At 47.8% G+C, this 22,225-nt stretch overlaps 1 protein-coding gene across 1 annotated transcript in view; it reads left to right on the top strand.

Moving 5' to 3' along the window:
• The window catches only part of LOC119386513 (uncharacterized), a 35,620-nt gene extending 17,310 nt beyond the window's left edge, over window positions 1-18,310 (top strand). Inside the window, exon 2 of the mRNA XM_037653778.2 lies at window positions 16,679-18,310. Coding sequence (XP_037509706.1) covers window positions 16,679-17,050 — 372 coding nt within the window. The 3' untranslated portion in view covers window positions 17,051-18,310. The remainder of the gene's footprint in view (window positions 1-16,678) is intronic.
• Window positions 18,311-22,225: the final 3,915 nt, after the last annotated feature.

The raw sequence follows: 22,225 nt of genomic DNA, 5'->3' as shown, positions 1-22,225 counted from the left end.
AATAAATAAATTATAAGCACTGAGAACTTTGCTTTTCGGTCCTTGCTTGTCGCTCACGAATGATGACGTTGGGCAAAGTGAACTTAGCGTATATTTCATGTTAACGGTAAGCGACAACGCTGCACGGGGATATAAAGAGCAATGGAAGAATACTGCGCCCACGTCTCTTACGCATTTTCGCAGGGTGCGATGTCTTTCTCCTATCCCCTGTGAGCATTTCGAATTCATTTCATGTTGTCCATCGACACGGTAAACAACCGCGGTCTTCATTTTACTTCACAGAAGCGGAAATCGATAGCATCCACTCTGCAAGGTCGATGAGCCATTGATATGTTTGCTTTCCTGTACAATAACCTCTGTAGCAGGATGTGTGATGCGATCAGATTTTCACAGCAGAAAAGTAGGCGCATCGCTTCAGTCGTACGTTTTATTATTAGTTTTTGTATATTCTTTTTTGCGGTTTTTCCAATCCGAATCAGATCTTTTTAGGCAGAAAACGTGCGCAAAACTCGCAGATGTAACAGAGATCTTTCATAGTCGAAAAAAAAATACAAGAATGCCGGCGAGTAAGGCGACACTCCTGTCACTCATGACAATTCATCTATTGTATTACAGCATTATATTTCAGATGCCGTGACGGTTAAAGAGTTGATGGTCATGCATATTTTGAACACATGTGACCTATGTAAACTTCAGAAAGAGGCCGTCTCACTACAGCTCTGCAGTCCACCAAAGAATGTAGACAGCATAAATTAAGAAGAGCAACGAGGAGATAATCTAAATGCATGAATATATGTTAACCTTCTCCAAGGATGCTGAATAAATAGGCGGAAAAATGGGAATGCTCTGCGGGCCGTTATTGAGGAAATCATAGCGCCTGCTGTATAACACACAATACAATATACTGGGCGAGTTGGTTTTTAAGTTTCATAATCACAGCGCGTAAAACGGAACGAAGGTGGGCCTGTCTGTGCCGCAGGCATTTTTCTATGTGCCGTCTAATGCTCTAAGAGTATGTAGCCGAATGACACTTCAGTTTGTGGGAGCCGCTGGGAAGTTATTCGTTAATATCGGGCGTAACTTTAGAAAGTTTGTTTTAGTGCTCAAGTGAGGAAATCATTTATACTGTGCCGGCCACTGAGAAGAAGACGTGAATCTAACGGCACGCTCGGCTTTCCCAGTAATGCCCGTGCAACACAGTCCTGCTTCAAGCACTTTGCATCAAAATCCACACACGCCTCTTTAACGTCCCATAGGATATATATATAAATATATATATATATATATATATATATATATATATATATATATATATATATATATATATATATATATATATATATTGTCAAGACGTTTATTAGCGGGCACTCGGCGACGGCGACAGTCAAAAGCGGGGCCGACTCTCTGCACGAGGAGCGTGCTCTCAGAGAAGAGGCGACCCACTAGAAGGCGCTCGAGAGGACGACCCATTACCGACTACGAACGCTTCGCTACAATTACCCCGGGTACGAAAAGGGAGCCGCCTGGCGACCTAGCAGCTTGTCACTATGAGCGGGTCATGGTAGGGCTTCAGGCGCTCCACGTTGACAATGTCGCGCCCTCGACGGCGCATGTCCGAAGATGGTTCGATGGGTTCGATCAGGTAGTTGACCGGGGATGTGCGTTCCATACACGGTAGGGGCCTTCGTATTTGGGCAGTAGTTTGGAAGAGAGGCCAGCTGCAGTGGTCGGGACCGAGAGCCACACGAGCGCTCCAGGGAGGAACGTAGACTCAGAAGTGGTGGTGTCACCGCGAATGCTCTTCTGCCGCTCTTGTTCGTGCGTTGTAAAGGTCTTCGCAAGCTCGCGACATTCTTCAGCAAGCCTGGCTGTGTCCGAAAGAGGCGCGCATTCAGATTGATCTGGCTTGTAGGGAAGGATGGTGTCGATTGTGTGCGACGGGTGCCTGCCGTACAATAAGAAAAATGGTGAGAAACCAGTAGTGCTCTGAGAGGCGGTATTGTAGGCGTACGTGACGAAGGGCAGAATGGCATCCCAATTTGTGTGGTCGGCGGCGACGGACATCGAGAGCATGTCGCCGAGCGTGCGGTTAAAGCGTTCGGTGAGGCCATTCGTCTGCGGGTGGTAAGCAGTAGTTTTGCGGTGAACAACGTTGCACTCTTTGAGAATGGCTTCCACGACTTCCGACAAGAAGACACGGCCTCGATCACTGAGCAGCTCCTGGGGCGGACCGTGACGCAGCATGAATCGTTGGAGCAGGAAGGAGGCCACATCGCGCGCTGTAGCCGCAGGGAGGGCGGCAGTTTCAGCGTATCGCGTGAGGTGGTCTACAGCGACGATGACCCAGCGGTTACCAGCGGATGTCAGAGGAAGTGGCCCATACAGATCGATGCCAACGCGCCCAAACGGTCGGTCAGGGCAAGGTAGAGGGTGCAGACCTGCCGGCGACAGGTGTGTTGAAGTTTGGCGGCGTTGACAGTCGATGCAGGAGCGAACGAACTTCTGCACGTAGCGGTACATGCCTCGCCAAAAGTACCGTTGGCGAATGCGGTGGTAGGTTTTCGATACACCAGTGTGTGCACACTGCGGATCAGAGTGGAACGACTCGCATATGTCAGAACGCAGACTGCGGGGTATTACTAGTAGCCACCGGCGGCCGTCGCCGTTGTAATTGCGTCGATGGAGCAGGTCGTCGCGAACGGCGAAATGGTGGGCTTGACGACGCAACGCGCGAGTAGATGGTGTGGCTGACGGATCACTCAGTAAGTCTGTCAGTGAGGCAATCCATTGGTCCTTGCGCTGTTCGGTAGCAATGGTGTGAACGTCGATGGAAGAAACGGCAAAGTGAGACATTCAGCTGTGGGCATTTTCGTCAGGCAAGGGAGAGCGCGACAGGGCGTCGGCGTCAGCATGCTGGCGTCCGTTGCGGTACAGCACGCGGATGTCGTAGTCTTGCAGGCGAAGTGCCCAACGGGCGAGACGGCCTGAGGGATCCTTCAACGACGACAACCAGCACAGTGCATGATGGTCGGTGACAACATCGAATGGGCGACCATACAAATAAGGCCGAAACTTCGCAAGGGCCCAGATGATTGCCAGGCATTCTTTCTCCGTGACGGTGTAGTTGGTCTCGGCTTTAGTAAGCGTACGGCTTGCATATGCCACGACATATTCTGGGAACCCAGGTTTGCGCTGCGCAAGGACAGCGCCGAGGCCAACACCGCTGGCGTCCGTGTGTACCTCTGTAGGAGCCGTTGGGTCGAAGTGGCGTAGTATGGGAGGAGACGTCAACAAACGACGGAGCTTTGCGAAAGCGTCATCGCACTGTGACGACCACGAATTGAGGGGCCCGTTGCTGCCAAGGAGCTTCGTCAGCGGCGATATGATAGTCGCAAAGTTTCGGATAAAGCGCCGAAAGTAGGAGCATAATCCTACGAAACTGCGCAGTTCCTTCACGGACGTAGGCTTGGGGAACTCTGTCACGGCCCGAAGCTTGGCTGGATCAGGGAGAATTCCGTCCTTGGACACGACGTATCCTAGTATCGTCAGCTGCCGTGCTGCAAATCGGCACTTCTTTAGATTCAGTTGTAGCCCGGCCTCGCTCAAACGCGTCAAAACATGCCGCAGGCGTTGAAGATGCGTGGAGAAGTCCGGGGCGAAAACGACGACGTCGTCGAGGTAGCACAGGCACGTGTGCCATTTCAAGTTGCGCAGAACGGTATCCATCATGCGCTCAAAGGTCGCGGGCGCATTGCACAGCCCAAACGGCATGACGTTAAACTCGTACAAGCCGTCGGGTGTGACAAACGCTGTCTTCGGTCGAGCGTCATCAGCCATGGGGACTTGCCAGTACCCTGAGCGCAAATCGAGCGATGAAAAAAATTCTGCTCCTTGCAGGCTGTCAATGGCGTCGTCTATTCGAGGTAGGGGATAAACGTCCTTACGGGTAATCTTATTGAGTCGTCGGTAGTCCACACAGAACCGCACAGAGCCGTCCTTCTTCGCAACGAGAACGACAGGAGAAGCCCACGGGCTGTTGGAGGGTCGAATAACATCGCGGCGAAGCATGTCTTCGACTTGCTCGTTAATTACACGACGCTCTGCTGGCGATACGCGATATGGACGTTGCCGCAGTGGTGGTTGGGTGCCAGTGTCGATGTGATGCGTGACAGCAGACGTGCGGCCGAGAGAAGTTTGCGCGACATCGAACGAAGAACGAAATTCTTCCAACAGGCATAGAAGCTGGGAACGCTCGACCGATGTAAGGTTGTCAGCAATCGAGGAACCAAATACATCAGCGGGTGACGAATCAGATGTGGAAACAGCACTGAGCGAACGGGAGCTGGCGCAGTGCGTGTCACCCGGTGCGTCCATAACTTGTGCGTCTTCGAGGGCTTCCGCTGTGCCGAGACATTCCCCTAGCACCAGTGTAACAATGTACGGGGATGGGTTCGTAACAAAAATATCGGTGTCGCCCTGAGTAACTTGCACGGTCGCAAATGGCACCAGCAAGCCTTTCCTGTTGAAAACGCGGTCAGATGGAGAAAGGAGTGCAACGGTGTCAGCGAGACCGGTGCAATAGACTGACACAGCCGTTGACGAGTTTGCAGGAAGTGTGGTGTCGTCTTTGACGAGTACCTTGGTCGCAGCCGGTAGACTGTCCGCCGGCGTCAAATCTGGGAATGGTGAGAGCTCTATTTCGGCTGGTGCGCACCGAATTACGGCGTCGTGACGTGCGAGAAAATCCCATCCCAGGATGATGTCGTGGGAGCATGAACCAATTATGATGAATTCGACGGCGTACACAGCGTCCTGAATCATGACACGGGCGGTGCACACCGCTGTCGGGTGAATACTTTGGGCGCTGGCTGTACGGAGGGAGAGCCCGGAAAGTGGCGTCGTCACTTTTCGTAGTAGTCGGCTAAATTTAGCGTCCATAACGGATACAGCAGCTCCAGTGTCTACAAGGGCCGATGTGCGCACACCAGCTACAAACACGTCTACTACGTTTGATGGGCTTTGCTGAGGGCTTTGGCAGTTCGATAGCGTCGCAGCCCTTGCCTCTTGGACTGCGACGACTAGTTTTCCTGTTCCCGTGCGACCGGACGAGGCCGCATTGGCGACAGTGATCGGCGTCGTGGGGACGGTGAACGGCGGGTAGATGAAGCTGGTCGTGACGTCGGCGACAAAGGCGGCGGTGGGTCGTAATACGGGCGGCTGGACTGGTTGGTGACGGTTAATCCGACTCGAGGCGGCTGCACGCGGTTGCAATAGCGGGCGACGTGACCGGCCCAACCGCAATCAAAGCAGATGGGGCGGTTGTCGGCAGTGCGCCATCGGCTTGCCGGACTAGGTCGCAGGACGCGTCGCAGGACGCGAGGGACGGGGCGACGGCTGATATGACTGCATGGTGGTCTGCAGTCGAGGCGTATGAATGACGTCGGCGTACGCAGCCGGCACACTCGCTTCGAAAGCCTGAGGCCTGGCGACGGCCCCGGCGTAAGTTATCGGGGGCACCACAGGGAGCGCTGGGGGCGGCCTGGCTGCAACTGGCGCGTAACTGAGAGGCGCAGGCGCTGGAGGGGGCTGGTGGTATTCCGGCATGACGTCCGCGATTTCCTGCTCGATTGCCCGGCGTAGGGGAGGCAGCAGTGTGGTCGACGGCTGCTCAACATGCTGTGGGTGAGCGAAGGCCAGTAGAGAAAACTGGCGGGCAATTTCCTCGCGTACGAAGGACTTGATCTCGGTGAGTAAGACGGAGTGATCCGACGTGGCCGACAAGCCAGTGAGATCGGCGTCGCGTGATGGAGGTCGACGCGTCATCAGCCGCTGCCGGCGCAGCTCCTCGTAGCTTTGGCACAGTGTGATGACCTCTGCCACAGTGCGAGGGTTTTTGGCAAGCAGCATGGTGAAGGCATCGTCGTCGATGCCTTTCATAACGTTCCGGATCTTGTCGGACTCAGACATTGTCGCATTGGCTTTCTTGCACAAGTCGAGCACGTCTTCAATGTAGCTCGTGAAAGACTCGCCGGCCTGCTGGGCTCGTTCACGTAAACGCTGTTCGGCTTGCAGCTTGCGAACGGCAGGGCGGCCAAACACGTCGGTGATGGCGGTCTTGAAAGCCGACCACGTAGCGAAATCGGATGCGCGGTTGTTGTACCATAGGCCGGCCACACCCGCGCGGTAGAAAACGAGGTTGCTCAGTTTGCCTGCCTCGTCCCATTTATTGGGGACGCTCACACGCTCGTAGATCGCGAGCCAGTCCTCGACGTCGGTGCCATCCGCGCCGGTGAAGACAGGAGGGTCGCGGATGCGGGGGACACCTGGACATGGCGTCGGCGCAAGAGGAGGCGTTTGCTGGGCGGCGTCTTGAGTCATGGTAGCAGGCACGGTACGGGATCGAAGCTCCAAGGGCATCGAATGCGGACCGTAGTTGTTGAAAGGGCACAGCACTCTCCACCAAATTGGCAAGACGTTTATTAGCGGGCACTCGGCGACGGCGACAGTCAAAAGCGGGGCCGACTCTCTGCACGAGGAGCGTGCTCTCAGAGAAGAGGCGACCCACTAGAAGGCGCTCGAGAGGACGACCCATTACCGACTCCGAACGCTTTGCTACAATATATATATATATATATATATATATATAGAAAGTTTGTTTGAGTGCTCAAGTGAGGAAATCATTTCTACAATACTGTGCCGGCCACTGAGAAGAAGACGTGAATCTAACGGCACGCTGGGCACATATATATATGAAAGTGCACAAGTGCACTTCAGATGCCAACAAGGCATTACCGTTTGCGGCAGTAACAAAAGCAGCATAAATAAGTACAAACTCCGTGCACAATGCCCTTTTCTGCCAGTGCACTGCATCAGAATCTCACCATAAAGCTTCACTTGAGTATATAACATTTACATACAGGAGTTTTCATAAAGGCATCACTCACATACAGCTGTCAACGTGTGCCAGCAACTGAAATGACGTCTCTGCCTGGATGGTGGGGGCCTGCCGACGCGGCATACGACCTAGTGCCTGATTACTTTACCGCAACGAGCTATCGCAGTTGCTGCATATAGGATCACCAGGTGGTTATCTTTCCTCAGTGTTGTATTAGTACTCCTCCCTTTTGCGAAAGTATACAACGTGCTCAAATTGCTCCACAAACCACCGCGACTTGAACTAGAGCCTCACCGAATTCGTGTCGCGCCATGTTGCGGCAAATAAAGCAACTCGAGAGTGGATAAATTTTTGAGGTGTACATGTTGCGTCAGCGATCATGAAGAGTAATTTCTACGTTGTTTATTGGCAGAGACAACGCCGTAAACTCTTGACGAGTTTTAAGCTCTTATCTAACTCTTCTTATGTTTCAGTTAAGCATGTCGCTTGTGTGAGTGTGCATGGTCTGTGCACGTCACTGGTGCGTTCTCCGAAGTAAAACACAGCGCGTACGACACGGACTAAAAGAGAAGAACGACAGCAGCGCCGAATACGAACGTTTTCTTTTTATTACACCAAGGCTATATAAAGAAACCAAAATAAAAAACAGCCTGCCCCGCATGCGCGAGACAAGAAAATCAAATGTAACCAAATATGATGAAAGCATGTTTTTAATCGTGATTAAAACCTTTCTATACTCGAGACACGTCTAAGAAGCTTCAGACCATACACTACAGACCTCACTTCAGGCTATGCAACACCAACTAGCCCAACGTGCATTCCCTTGCTTTTATTCTTGATTTTATTATTATACTGCAGCCTCGAAGCAGCGTACTCTGGCCTCTTTTTTTCGTTAAGGCGATGTTCAACCATACTTCCGCATAATTCTTCACCTATAACTATACAGTGTGCAACGCAGTCCAAAGCTCTTCCTGCCACATGCCACTATAAAGTGTTTTGGAAAGTACGAGAATGAGGGAGGTCGCTGCATATTAGACCACACATAACTCTGTCCACTCGTGCGTTGGTGCCTACATGATTCTGACGAATGTGATTTGGGCCAAAAAGCTGTTTTGCTTTGCTCATGTCCTGCAATGTATCAGCGACTACAGAATAATTTCATTCAAACGAAACATTTTTGGCCGATGAGCATTTCTGGAAATTTCAATCGAAGTGTCATCGTCCAGGCAGAAACACGGAGACAATTCTACGTTTATTGCACTGACATGTCGTGGTTTAATCATGCTGTATATTTCACGAACAATGGACGTCACGCACGCTTAAGAAAATCTCTCGATAAATCGCGAAAGCAAGCCCCCGGCACTATACCCAAGTTAAAGGTATCTCTGTTAAGTATCAGGCTCAGAAAAAAAATGTTTCATTGCTCTACCACAAAACATCAAAAATGGGCAAATTGGTCCAATTCAAGCAATCATGCTTATTAGTAAAGCGTTCTTCAATATAACCGCAATCAAGCTCCACATTTTATGGCAAGCGTAAATACACGCCAAATATTCCTTCTATCGCAATGACGCAGTCGCTCTATCAATATTGAACGTATGAAAGAAGCCTCTTGCACATCACAAAAACTGTGCAATTAGTCAAAGTGCAATCGCATTCTCTTCATATCTTAGTTCAGCACTGGCAGGTGTTATTTCTCTGCCAAACACTTTCCATGATAACATTGCTTCCTATTTTAACCTTGAGACAATTAGATTCCGGCTGGTCAATGATTGTGACGTTTCAACTGTGTAGCCAGTTTTGTACCTTTCGATCTGACTGCACTGCGTATCTCTGCATAGCCTCCCGAGCAGCTCCGCTGATTTTGCTGCATTCGGAGCTTTCGTGTGGCTGATTGAATTATTTATTCATGATCATCATCGTCAGATTTTCCTATGTCCACAGGAAGACAAAGGTCTTTTCCTAGTGACATCCGATGCACCATGTCCTGCGCTAGCTGATTGCATTTGAAGTCTGTAAATTTCTTAATATTGTCGCTCCACATAATCACCTAAAGCATGGGTTCTCAAACTAGCTTCGCGGAATTTTGCATTTAACGAAGCCATCGCACGCCGCGTCCGCGGGTACTAAATACTCGTCATCTAGTGCGCGCCATGAAACTGCATAATTTGCGGACCCAGAACGCGCGGGGCGCTGCTTATTCAAGCTCGTGAGCGTTCAAACCAGTTCAAACGATATTAACAAGCACCTCGGCGCTTTATCCATGGCGCCTGGCGCGTCGGCGATCATGTGGCACAGTTTTCATACACGGTGATTTGTCACTGCTCTATGTCGGTTTCGTTATTCAGGCACACAAAGGGACGCACAACTGACCAGAACGTGTGATAAGATCCTGGCAGAAATGAAAAGACCGTGAAATATAGTGATAGGCTCCACCATACTTTTCGCGTCGTGACTAGGATATATATTTTTAAATCGCGTTTAAAAGTAACAATAAACCGGTGAGTCGTATAGCCTAGCGGGAGAGCCTTGAAGCTGAATTATGGAGTCAATCACTTTGATGTACATAGTCACATAGTCTGATGCGGTCATGTCCTCAGAATTAGAGTGTGTATATTATTATCCATCCTCGCTCTTTTCTGCGCTGCTTACGAGGTAAAAGGAGCTGCGCGATGAGAATTGATGTTCCACTGGCTGCCGCGCTGCCTTCGCGGCAGCCAGTGGAACATATCAAGCTGCGGCGCATGCGCGCACTCCGCGCGCATGCGAACCGCTCGAATACGAACCGATCTCGCTCTCGGTATCTGCAGCATCTGTCGCCACGTGTGTATACGAATTCATATTCGTCGCAGATAGAAATATTCTGGCTACAAATGTTTCAGGGCGTTTTACATGTTGCCATTCCGTGATTAGACGCTATCACCACTGCGTTTTCCGTTGCGCTAAAGAAAATAGGTACCATAAAGATCGGTTGTCGGTCCCTTTAAAAAACCTCACATTGTCGAAATTTCCGAAGCCCTCCACTACGGCGTCTATCCTAATGACATCGTGGGTTTGGGACGTTAACCCCCAATAATTATCATTATATGTCGGTTTTGTCATCAAAACACGAAACGAGTGCTTTGATACGCGTGAGAGGCGTCGCTTCGTGCCGGCTACACGAGCACTTAGACTTCGCTTTACGACCGGTGTATCGGTCGACGGCCGTTTCACTGTGCGACTGACAGGCTTCCTTCTTTAACGACGATAGTCTTTCTTGGGGAACTTAAGCGCAGAAATGTTGGTCTATCTATCTATCTATCTATCTATCTATCTATCTATCTATCTATCTATCTATCTATCTATCTATCTATCTATCTATCTATCTATCTATCTATCTATCTATCTATCTATCTGTCTGTCTGTCTGTCTGTCTGTCTGTCTGTCACACATCAATTTCAGCCACCCGGCCGAAGTTTCAGCACTTGCGGAACACCCGGCCGTTTTTTGTCGACATAAAAATCTTGTTTGTTCATAATGACAGCTACACTAGAGAAGTAGCTGAGGCATTTCACATATCAAGGAAGGCCAGTGATTGCGTTAGCCAACCTTCCCTGGCGTTATCTTCGAAAGAAATGTGCCTGTTAACCAGGGGTGACTAGGGGGCTCACATGAGGCTTTGCCTTATGGTTTGACAAGTGATTTATCTTTGACAATGAGCATTCGCGCTCGCCTTGAAAAGTACGTGTTGTTTTTCATTAAACCAGTTGCAAGTTCAGCGCCGTGTGTGTCTCTTCTTTCTTCGTCTTGTGTTTAAGTAAGCGCTGTTTTACATTTTTACCATTGAACTGGTAGCGGCGTTCATACTTGTGAACATTGTCGATCAAAAAGCAAATATTACGCTTATCTGAGGTGCAACATCAATACTGAAGTACTAGGTGGTGTTTTCCTTTACTGGAAAATACATATATACGTAATTCTAAAGACCCGAGTGTTTCTTAGGCTGCGCAGAAAATGCAAGTGTTTCTTAGGCTGCGCTGAAACGGCGCAGAAACGTTCGGCAGAAGACTATCGTCTTTCGACAACATTTGCAGCGAAGCACGCAGATACGCGGCCAATGTTTTTTTTTTTTTGTTTTGTTTTGCAAATAGTAAAACAGGCCGCGGTGCGTCCGGCGCTTCGTCTGCGTCAACGCATTTCTTACGCTGCTCGGTGCCTGAAGCATGCAGTCTACGGTCGGTGGTCCCTTTACGCGACTGGAGAAGCAGCGCGGGGGGGGGGGGGGGGGGATCGCAATTCTATTATAGGGAGTTCTACATCAATGGCGATGGCTTTCCATATAAAAATAAAAGAGAGAGAGAGAGAGCTCAGGCCAACGCGGCAGTCTTAATATACTGTGGTTGCGCGCGTCGACAGGCGTTATCACCTACATGCTCAAGAAAATATTAAGGGTTCCACGGCACTCTGGATTCCTTGCCCGACATGACGCCTGTATAGAGTATTTTTGCGAACGAGTTACAAGCACCACCGTGGCACTGTGGTGGAATACTAGACTGCCACGCAGAAGGCGCGGGTCAAAATCCCATCCGATCATAGAAATTTGTTTCTCACTTCATTTTTAATGCGGATCATTTTTTAACGAGCCCAAGGTAGCTTGAGCGTTTCTATCTATCCATCAATCTATCTAGCCGCCTACGTCTGGCTGCTCTCAATCTTGATCGCCTCCTTAGCTTGGTGTAGACAGAAATTGGCATGGGAGGGTAAGAGGCTTTGGCGAATATGACTGTCTGGTGATGACATCAATAACGTGAAAATCCTGTCGCGTACGTTGTCAAACCCTTTCCTCCAGACACGTGTGGCACATACCCGTTTACCACGGGAAACGGTAAGCGGATATGCGCCGCAGGTGATTGACAGTGTATATCTTCCCAGGAACAGAGAAAACAATAATTGGTAATTTAAATGCAAGAGTGTAAAGAAAAACCGCCATCGGCAGCGTTGACCCGACGAATGCATTAAAAAAAAAAACCAGGATCCCAGCAGGAATCGAATGCGAGCATTCTGAGTGGCAGTCAGGTATTTTACCACAGAGCCACGCCACGTATTGCAACTGCTTTGGAGAAAGACCCTATGCAGGCGTAATATAGGAGCAGCGTCAATTCTGAATGCAGTGGTGCCTATGCACTTTTATAAAAGAGCAATAAACATTACATATATTCTCCTATGATACAGGCGTCATGCCGGGTTAGCGTAAATTGTGGTTACATTGTTAGCTCCGCTTTCATGGATATCTAATAAACATTATATTTGCATTCCTGTGATTCAGCAAGGTATATTCAAGCGTTGCTCGACCCCGGAGGAATACGCTAACGAAAGTTACTTATGATATTCACATCATCGCACCGAAAAGTGCCCTTCGCTTCCATAATATTCACGTCTGTGCTCCTTAAGTTTGGTTTGAAACGCCAGTGTAGTTGACGTGACTAGTAAGGCCACGATTTGCACACAGCTACTACGCTCACAAAAACACGTCGATCTATCTCGTAACGCTTGGATCGAAGCCAAAATAATGCAGCATAGACAACTACTCGCTGATTACTTTGCATGAAATCGATTCCCACAAGACGTGGGATCTGCCTAATTTTTTTCTTATCACACTGTATCCTTCTATAATCGTGAAACTTTCCGTGATAACCCGATTTCGTTGCGTGTTAGTATTCTATAACATTGTTACACCTTCCTCTTTCTAATCTTCGTTTTGTTTCTTTTTTGTCTCTTTTTTTTTTCTTGAAATCAGAGTGTCGGAACGGACCGCAAACCGAAAGCGAAAAACGAAAAAAAAAAACGATATTTTTGACCGTAACGAAAACGTAACCGAAACTTTATCTATCATTTCGTTCCGGAGTGAAAGCGAAATTTGTTCAATCAATTTTCGGTTCACGAGAAAACTTGGCAATCCGGAACAACTCAGCTCATGCAATGTTTGCATATTTCAGGGTACAGTATTAGCGCGTCCCTCAGGCAGGAATTCCAAAGCAAAATATATTGAAATAGTGCGAAAAACGAAAACGGTGGCTACCAGAGATGTTTATATAACGCAAGTGTACTTTTGCGCGCCTTTCACGCAGGCCAAAGTGGAGAGGGCATTCTCGGCGCTGAAGTTTGTTACAGGAAAGCTGTTATGAGATCACAACGGCTGATTTGGCGCCATAGTTGTCCACCGCCGCTGGTGTTGGTAACCGCTATCGCGTGAAATAAGAAAAAAAAATTAAATGAGAAAGAAATTTCTGCGATGCGACGGGATTTTAACCCGCGCCCTCTGCGTGGCAGTCGAAGCTTCCACCACAGTGCCACGCCGGCGCTTGTAACTCTTTCGCAAAAATACTCTATACAATCGTCATGTTGGGCAAGGAATCATGTTAATATATGTAATATAGCGTGGCAGAAGAGTAAAATAACAACCTGGCGTCGCACAATGCAAATTGCGCAACGAGTCGGTCGTTGAATGCTTCCAACCCGTTACAAAGGGCTCAGCCAGAATTCTTCATCGTCATCAGCCACAGCACAAATTGCGCATAATGCCCTAAAGATGTGTAGCGGATACCACGATGCTCCGAAGAATGACGAAGAGTGGCATAGTGGGTGCTTCGCTACTTCAGAAAACTGACGATGATTTATGGCGGGTACCTTGCATGTGTACTTGTATTAGTTGGCCCGAAAGAGTCTACAACGGAGTCTAGAAAGGCCTGTCTTCCAGCTTTCGCTGTGACTGTGCTGCGTGTTCTGCGCAGGCTTGGCGGTTTTTTATCAGAACAGCGGTCTCGCACATCAGAGAGTAGTACACTCAATGACGTGCTGCTTCTTAGATAGTGCTCACTTCCTTAACATAAACATTGAGCCCGCTAAAAAAATCGTAATCGCGTTTTGAGAAAATAAATACTATGGCTTTGAAAGTAGACCGATTTGTGCAAGTTGGTAGGAATTCGTGGTACAGTTACTTCCGCTCCTCTGAAGAACGTGGGAAGAACGTGTTTTACCCCTGTCCCACTTTTTTAAGAGGAGGGCAAGTAACTACATCACAAATCCAATGTTTTTTTTATGATTAGCTTCAAAATTTTCCATACAAGAAGAAGCGTTACGAACCGTTACGGAACATTCTTTTTTTTCGTTCCGGAGCAGAAACAGAATGGAACTTTTTGCGGTAGAACGAAACTAAAACCGAAACGAAAAATAATGTGTTCCAACACCCTGCATGGAACTGCTGATGACCCCTTTACTCAATGCCCTTCAGTTGGCCTGTAAGGTATTTTCAATAAATAAATAAATAAATAAATAAATAAATAAATAAATAAATAAATAAGTAAATAAATAAATAAAATAGGGCGCAGAAATACGATGATCGTGTCAATTCGACTAGCGAGCAGCGAGCACATAAATACGCGTACTACATCTCCGCGAACATAGATAAGCTGTTAGAACTACTGACAAGGCGCGTGGAGGGCTCGTTTTCTTGCTTGGCGGAGAATTACAAATAGAGGTTGCCTTCGGATGTCAGACACCTGTGTTATTTGCATGCCCTAAATCTTTGCTACGTTGCAATATCATTGTTCTGCTAGCATCTGCGTTGTTTCTGCAACCCAAAGAACATGGATAGCAGCACGTGGCAGAGATACAGCCGACTGAGTAATAATTTAGGTCATAGAAACATACGGGAAAAAAAAAAGCAGGCGCATTGTAAGCTTCGCTGTGCTAGTTTTGCCCACGTTTACCCTCCTGTTTTTCATGTTGCTACTTATTTTTCAGTTCAAATAACGAAAACATGACCCTAGTTTTTTTTTTCTTAACAAATAATGAACCACTGCAAAAATAGGCAAAAGAAGTGCTGTACGTAACCATGCCCATCTAGCCGTTCTAACTCTCATGAAAACAAAACGCATTTGGTGTCCCGTTTATACGCACATTTTCGTGTATCTGCTTGTTTTTTTTTTTTCCGAGTCTCCATCATTTGTTTATTTCATATTTTCTGGTGTCTTTCTTTCCTCCAATTTCTCTTTCCTCTATTTATGCCCTTTGTCCGATAGAGTAGGCAGGCGTTGTGCCCCTGAAGGTAGCAGTCGTCAGCCCGATCCTTCCCACGTTGATATCTGTAATTGTGTGCTTATTTATACATACTAAATAGTAACAATAGTAATAAAAGGAACTCTATAGCAGCTTCTAACCGCACCATATTTCTAGTTCGGAGAAGTTTCCATAGCGAAGCATGGATCAACAAAAACGACAACGTAGCCAATCGCTCTTGATGCTTAGGAGCAAGTTAAAACAACCTCCTGCGCCCAGGTAAAGTTATATGACTTAAACAATGAGGTTTTTCAATAATGCGCGGAAGTGTTTTGCGACGAGTGTCGGACATTTTTTGGTGAAAAACAGCAGAATCCCCAAGCTAGAAACTTGTCACTTGGTACCAAAAACCGATATTGCAGCGTCGCGATGAAGTCGGACACGCACATACGCATGTATGTATGTATGTATGTATGTATGTATGTATGTATGTATGTATGTATGTATGTATGTATGTATGTATGTATGTATGTATGTATGTATGTATGTATGTATGTATGTATGTGTGTATGTATGTATGTATAAATGTTATTTGCCTGGCGGGTTGTGTGTTTGTGTGCGTGTGTCAAAGGAAGAGTGTATTCGATGTTTGACTAGTTATCATTTGCAATATAGTGATGTTATTCTAGTATGGGCGGTAACAGCGCACACACTCACGGGACGGATAGAAGGGAACACAAACAAGCGTTGACTCTCAGCTGAAGGTTTATTACAACAAACAAATAATTTGAACACTTGCGATAAACACATAGAACATGCGCAGAGGGGCCAGCGAGGAACCTTGTCTACGTCATTACAGACTTAAGGCTGCGAGTGACTGCGCAGGCGCGACAATAATGGTTGTCAAACAAACATGCTACTGATTAATATTTCTTCTTTCTCATGCAATGGTACCGATGTTTGACTAACGCAGGACTCCCCTTCTTTTTATGATATAGAAGGCTTCTACCAGTTCTCTTGTCATCTGATCACTATGTTTGAAGAGCACTGTCGTTTCATTGTACAAAGGCGTACACCCACACGTGTTGCAGTGCGAAGGCAGATTCGCGTACGTGCAGGACTTGAAGGATCCGGAGTGTTCTTTTAATCGTGTATAGAGACAGCGCCCCGTTTGCCCTCTAGTACTAGTACTCGAAACAGCAACATGGAAACATCAGCATTCTGTTGCTTATGTCATGGATGGACAATTTCAAGTGTTTGTACACAAAAATAAGTGCTCTCTAAATAGCGAATACACGTGCTGCACTCAGTGACATAAAGTTTGTTCCTTCCAGTGTACCAGAACTGAGGGGGGATATGTGGTGCGGTTGCCGTCGTCAGTCCCGCATATTCGCTAGAAGCTTCCGAGGTCAAAATGCCTCACTTTGATTTTCTTCGCTCACTTTCAGAGCATCGTGATAGCTATATGTAGGGGGCATACGCTGCGAAAGAATGCTTTTGGTATTCCATGCTGCGAATGCTAAGTGGATACTGAACGCTGCAAGTATAACTTTGTGTTCCTATCATGGATGTAGCATAGCACGTAGCGCAAGTGTAATACAACGCATCATCATTCGTGAACGCTGTGGATGCGGTCGCTACTGGCATATTGTCGCAAAATTACTAGCAGAAAAAAATTCTTCATGGTCGCACATGCGTGCACGAACTCGACCACGGCTAACGCCATCACTCGTTCTTTCTTCGCAGAAATACTCAACAGACAGGTCAGCCGATGGGGAGTCTGTGTCGCAGCCGCGTGAGGTTGTCCTGGACTGCCGCCGTCTCCAGGACCAACGACACGACAGCGATCCGGCGCTGCTCAAGGAGCTCACCGAGGATGGTTATGCGCCACGGGACCGCATGATCGGCTGGTCCTGTGCCTTTCTCGTAGTCGGAGCATTTCTGCTGATAAGTGGTGGTGTCATGCTGGCACTGTCGCTCATGGTTGAGCCGGAGTCCAATAGCTTGGCCGGTTACTACGACGTGCCCACCACCCAGCTGGGAGCAGCACTTTTGGGCGTGGCTGCCGGGTTCTTCCTGCTGGCCATTGTCAAGGTTTGCTGGCACCGGCACTTGTAACTCTCCATTTCATCGAAAGGATTCGAAGCTCGCTCGAAAGAAGGCGTTAGTAACCAATAGTATATTGCATGACGCTCCACGCGCCACTTGAAACATTGCATTTGCAGGTCTCTCGACACGCTACTCCACCGAAGGTCGGGTGTAGCTCACCATCTATCTGCTCGGGCAAAAAATGACTGCAAAGCACACTACGACTGGCATGATGACGTTTCATGGCCTTCAGCACACCAGAGAGTAACGCAGATTACGTCACCTCAGCAACACAAGTCTCCAAAGCCAGAAGTCTCCAAAAGTAGTCTCCAAAAGCCCAAGTCTCCGACACAAGTCTTGAAAACCTCGACACCCTACTGTGAAGCAGGAAAGAAACCTCAGCCGACGATCGCAAGAGCAGGCGCAGTAGCCGCAACGCGACAAATGGTGCAGCGAACCCCTCACAAACACGCCCCAATGCGTGCAATGTGAAGTGACTAAGTGTGCGAAACCAAAACCCTAAACTTTTGCTGATCTGCGTGTGTGTTCTTGTGAGTGACTTTGTATGGCGAAAAAAAAAATTAATTTCAACCTGTGGGCCCCAACAGGTTCAAGGATCACAGAGCATTTGTAATGGCACAAGTGGCAGTTCCTCCGTACTGGTTTCTGCTTGAAGAGCGGCATACTTGTTAATAGTTTTCGTTTTTCTCTTTTCATTTTCACCTCATTCACTATGAAACTTCTGCGGAACTTTCTGCAATGATATCCATAAAATGATGTGCTGAGTGTGTTTTTCCCTACTTTGCTGGGTGGTCAAATAGGTATTTCTCTGCGTGAAATACCAGCAGAAGAAGCCCAGTCACTGAGTGCCAGACTTCGTGCCTTCCTATCAGCACCCGAGATACGAAGGCATTCCTTATAACGACGCGACATGGCGGCACCCAGAAATCTTATCTCATGTGTGGCTATTGCTCAGATAGCGCGTATAGCGCACGCACGCATTTCTTTCTTCTACTTGAAGAAAACTGGGTCTCTACGCGCCTGTATTACTTTACCAAAAAAGGAAAGGTTGGGCCATTTGGTGTTGCCATGGCGAACGAGCGTAGTGAGATACAGCGCGTCATCTACGGCTTCGACAAACATCGTAAAATAAAATAAAAGAATATTAGCCAACCAGGCCAAGGCTTGATGGCGAGCTGCTGTGTCTTACTGCTGAGCGTGCAACTGCCTACCACTCGTACGTACCAAACACCAGCTCTCTCCCAAGCTCTAAATGCAGATATTGTGGCCCCGACCTGCATACATACGCGTGAGACAAAATACCTTGGCACATTTTTAGTGAAAGGCAGCTGCTTCCTGTGACGTAAAATATTCACAAAATGATTATTTTGCGTTTTCAGGATGTCGCACGGAAATGCATTATAGTTTTATATTCCTCGAAGTGCAGTCTACAGTAATTTACAGAAGCAATCTGCAAATGCAAAGTGCTGCACAATATGACTTTCTTTGACAACAGATATTTACATTCTTGTACGGTTGAAATAAAAACGAAACGTAGATTAAATTCAATGCAACGAAAAGAACAACTATTTACCGTTGTCTCTCCCTATTATTCCATTTATTTCTCTAAAAATGTTTTCCCTTTTTTACACCCTTTGCTGATCGCCATTTTTTCTTGTACTTTGCTTCCTATTTTGCACAGCATTCATGCGCGATGCCAACAAATAGATACCGGTTTCTGGAGGAAGGCTGTGGCAATTCTTTGTTATAAGATATGATGTACTAGAGCATTCATATCTGATGGACATGTGAGTTTATAATTACGCTGATTTAAAAAATAACCGCAGCAAATTTCTATTACATCTATGCGCATCTTTACAGTGCGTTTTTGTTACAATCTACAGTGCCAAATACATGGCCAACCGATGAGTGCAAAATAAACAATTCTGTGTAAATTCGCCCTTAAAACATGTGACTCTTCGGGACCTTTCAGTAAAGCAGGCGTGAATAACATACACTTATGGTACGAAGGCTTCTACACAACATGACCGTTCCTCTTGCTTACATCGGTCATGAGCTGTATTTGCATCCATTTCTTCAGCACAGGCGACCTACTAAGGTCGCCTGTGCTGGAGAAATATTAGTAGGTCACACAGGCGACCTACTAATATCATCATCACTAGCCTGAATACGCGCGCTGCAGGGCAAAGGACACTCCACTTCTTCGCCAATTGACCCTGTCCTGTGCTTGCTGCGGCCACGTTACACCCGCAAAATTCTTAATCTCATTGCCCTACCTAACTTTCTGTCACCCCTTCGCGTGCTTGCCTTCTCTTGGAATTCAGTCTGCTACTCCTAATGCACAGCGGTTACCTTGACATCGCGCTACATGCCCTCCCCATGACCATTTGTTCTTCTTGATTTCGCCGACCGTTTACTTAAAACCCGTTTGTTCCCTGACCCACTCTGCTCTCTTCTTGTCCCTGAATGTTACACCTGTCAGTTTTTTCCGTGGCTTGCTGCGTCGTCCTCAATGGAAGTTGAATTCTTTCCGTAAGCTACTAATAAACAAAATGATAAATTCCGACATATCAACGCCACAGTTCTACAGATGGAAAGCGATAAGTAAGGGCAACACAAACCTTAGTAGCATAGTCATGACTTTCCAATGAATTGGATCGGACAGGTTAGAGGTGTTAGCGGGAAGCAATAGGGAGTTTTTTTTTTTTATAGTAAATCACAAATCGTAGAGGCGTGGAAGCTGGGCATGGAAGTGCGGCTGAGGCTAATCTCTGTAATGAACAAAATTGGCAGTTTAAACTTGGCGAAGAGAGCACGCATTGACACAAATATAAAACGCAAAGATACTTTAAAGCGGCCCCGCAACACTTTTTTAGGTAATTATCCTCTGTCTTGATAAAAAGAGCTTATTTCTTCACGAATGGACTGCCACAAAAATGTTTAGAATCCGTCAAGTACGAGCGGAGTTACAGGGATATGTCGCACGCTTCAGACACTTTCTCTCTCTCTTTATTACCAGCGAGCGCGCTGAAAGCTAAGGAAGGGGGGGGGGTTGCTATGACAAGGGGGCAAGAAGATTCATCTTTTCGTCTGCGCACATCATGACCTTGAGCACTTTATTTTTTCCTTCGAACACGTTTCTTACTGTCAGTGTGATTGCGAGAGCGCGCGAAGGCACGGGGCTGCATCCCACGGCGGCCACGATAACTATGCAGCTCACGATGCTCAAATCGGCCAATGGTCGCGGACATTGTGTTTATGGCGCGGTCATTTGGACTTATGGTATCGTTTGTCGAGAGATGAGAGAACGATTTCTCGATTTCTAGCCGACTTAGAGAATTAATCTTAAATTCCAGGCTGTGTGCTGTGCTATAATATTTGGCTCGCATGTACTCAGGAGCCTCGAATACCGATCGGCAGCGTTTTTTTTTTTTTTGACCCTGCTGAAAAGTGTTGCAGGGCCCTTTAAGGACGTTAATCGTAGTTTCACGGGCACTTAAGTAGCATTCACGTTAGCCACACACCGGGTTGCGCGGCAAAGTAGGTCTCAGAGAGGCAATCGCCAAGAGTCATTTTTGTCGAAAAGAGGTTGATTTTGCAATGTCGCCTCCTGACAGACTCTTTAGCTCAGTAAATGCCGTCGCAATACTGATGACCCAATACGCCTCGCAGGGGCAAGACATCGGAAAACCGCAAATGCTATTTTACGTGCTAATGCTTGTCCAATTTGTGCGAACAACAAATGTGATCATCTTAACACAGCGCACACACACGAACACAGAAGAATAAGGAAACGACGACACAGCGCTCGTGTCGTCGTTTCCTTATTCTTCTGTGTTCGTGTGTGTGCGCTGTGTTAAGATGAAGATATACCAACTTGCCCAATTATCCACCTTACTCAACAAATGTGAGAAAGAGACGTGAACGAAGACAGTCGTGCTGTGGTGGCGGGCAGGGTGCACTCGTCGGTGAGGACGTGGGTTGTCAGCCTCTTGCCTTAGGTAGGCATTGTAATGATTCTAACGACAGGCAAAGATTCATCGTAAAGAAAGCTAGGCGTGCAACCACGGGTCAAGGCAGCACAAGCCTTTGTGTTCTCATGATTTGTTGCGTCCGTGTTTGCACGTTGCACGCTTACCTTCTTTTACGACGTTATAATTAGTTCGATAAACACTGCAAAGGTCCCAGGCACTCTCCACTCTGACAATGCGTCCACACATTCCGCCAAGGAAAGGAAATCACGTGCACCTCCAACTGTTGTCGGCATCTCTTTGATGATGCTGCGCAAGTAGCAAACATTCGGTGAGGAAAGTCGGATGGATGGATGTATGGATGGATGGATGGATGGATGGATGGATGGATGGATGGATGGATGGATGGATGGATGGATGGATGGATGGATGGATGGATGGATGGATGGGTGAGTGGATGGATGGATGGATGGATGGATGGATGGATGGATGGATGGATGGAAAAACTTCATTGATTGCCCGGCAAATAACGGCCCGGGCACAGGCCTTCCATATCGGGACGTCAGGGCCTTGCCTCTCCGCCGCTTCACAGGCCTACTTGACTGCCCAGAGCTGGGTGGCGAGCTTGGAGCTGCGCAGAGTGGCTCTCCACCAAGCCGAGAGAGCATTGGGATTAATACTTTTAGCTTTAGTCTCGCATTCCCAGAGCATGCGCTTAAGCGTAGCTGTGTCTGTCTGGCAGACCTTACACATGCTGGTGTGACGGGTCTCGGGGTAGATTAGATGGTATAGCAGTGGAGTGGGATAAGTGTTAGTATGCAGCTGTCTCCGGGTAACTGCTTGAGCTGTGCATAGATTGCTACGAGGCGGAGGGTAGCACCGTCAGGCCATGTAGAACCTTGTATCCCGTAAGTCGATCCCGGTCTGCGTAGTGTTCGACAAGTTAACCTCCTCCTGCACGGGTTATAGCGACGCGTGCGGCGGACTGTGCCTCCTCGTTGAGGTTGGGGAGGTGTGGGCACACTTCGCCCATATGGGCGGGAAACCAGATCATGGTAGCCTGGGAAACCTGTCCAGCATTCATGAGTATACGAAGGGCTTTAATAGAGACCCTACCATTACCGAAATTTCACAAAGCTGTGCGCGAATCGCTGAGTATAGTCTGAGTGTCTGCGTCAGTTATGGCCAGCCCGATGGCCACCTCTTCAGCCCC

This window comes from Rhipicephalus sanguineus, chromosome 3 (genome assembly GCF_013339695.2).
Source record: "Rhipicephalus sanguineus isolate Rsan-2018 chromosome 3, BIME_Rsan_1.4, whole genome shotgun sequence".
Taxonomy (NCBI): domain Eukaryota; kingdom Metazoa; phylum Arthropoda; class Arachnida; order Ixodida; family Ixodidae; genus Rhipicephalus; species Rhipicephalus sanguineus.
The sequence above is the reverse complement of the archived record's forward strand: the minus strand, read 5'-3'. Positions and strand labels throughout refer to the sequence as shown.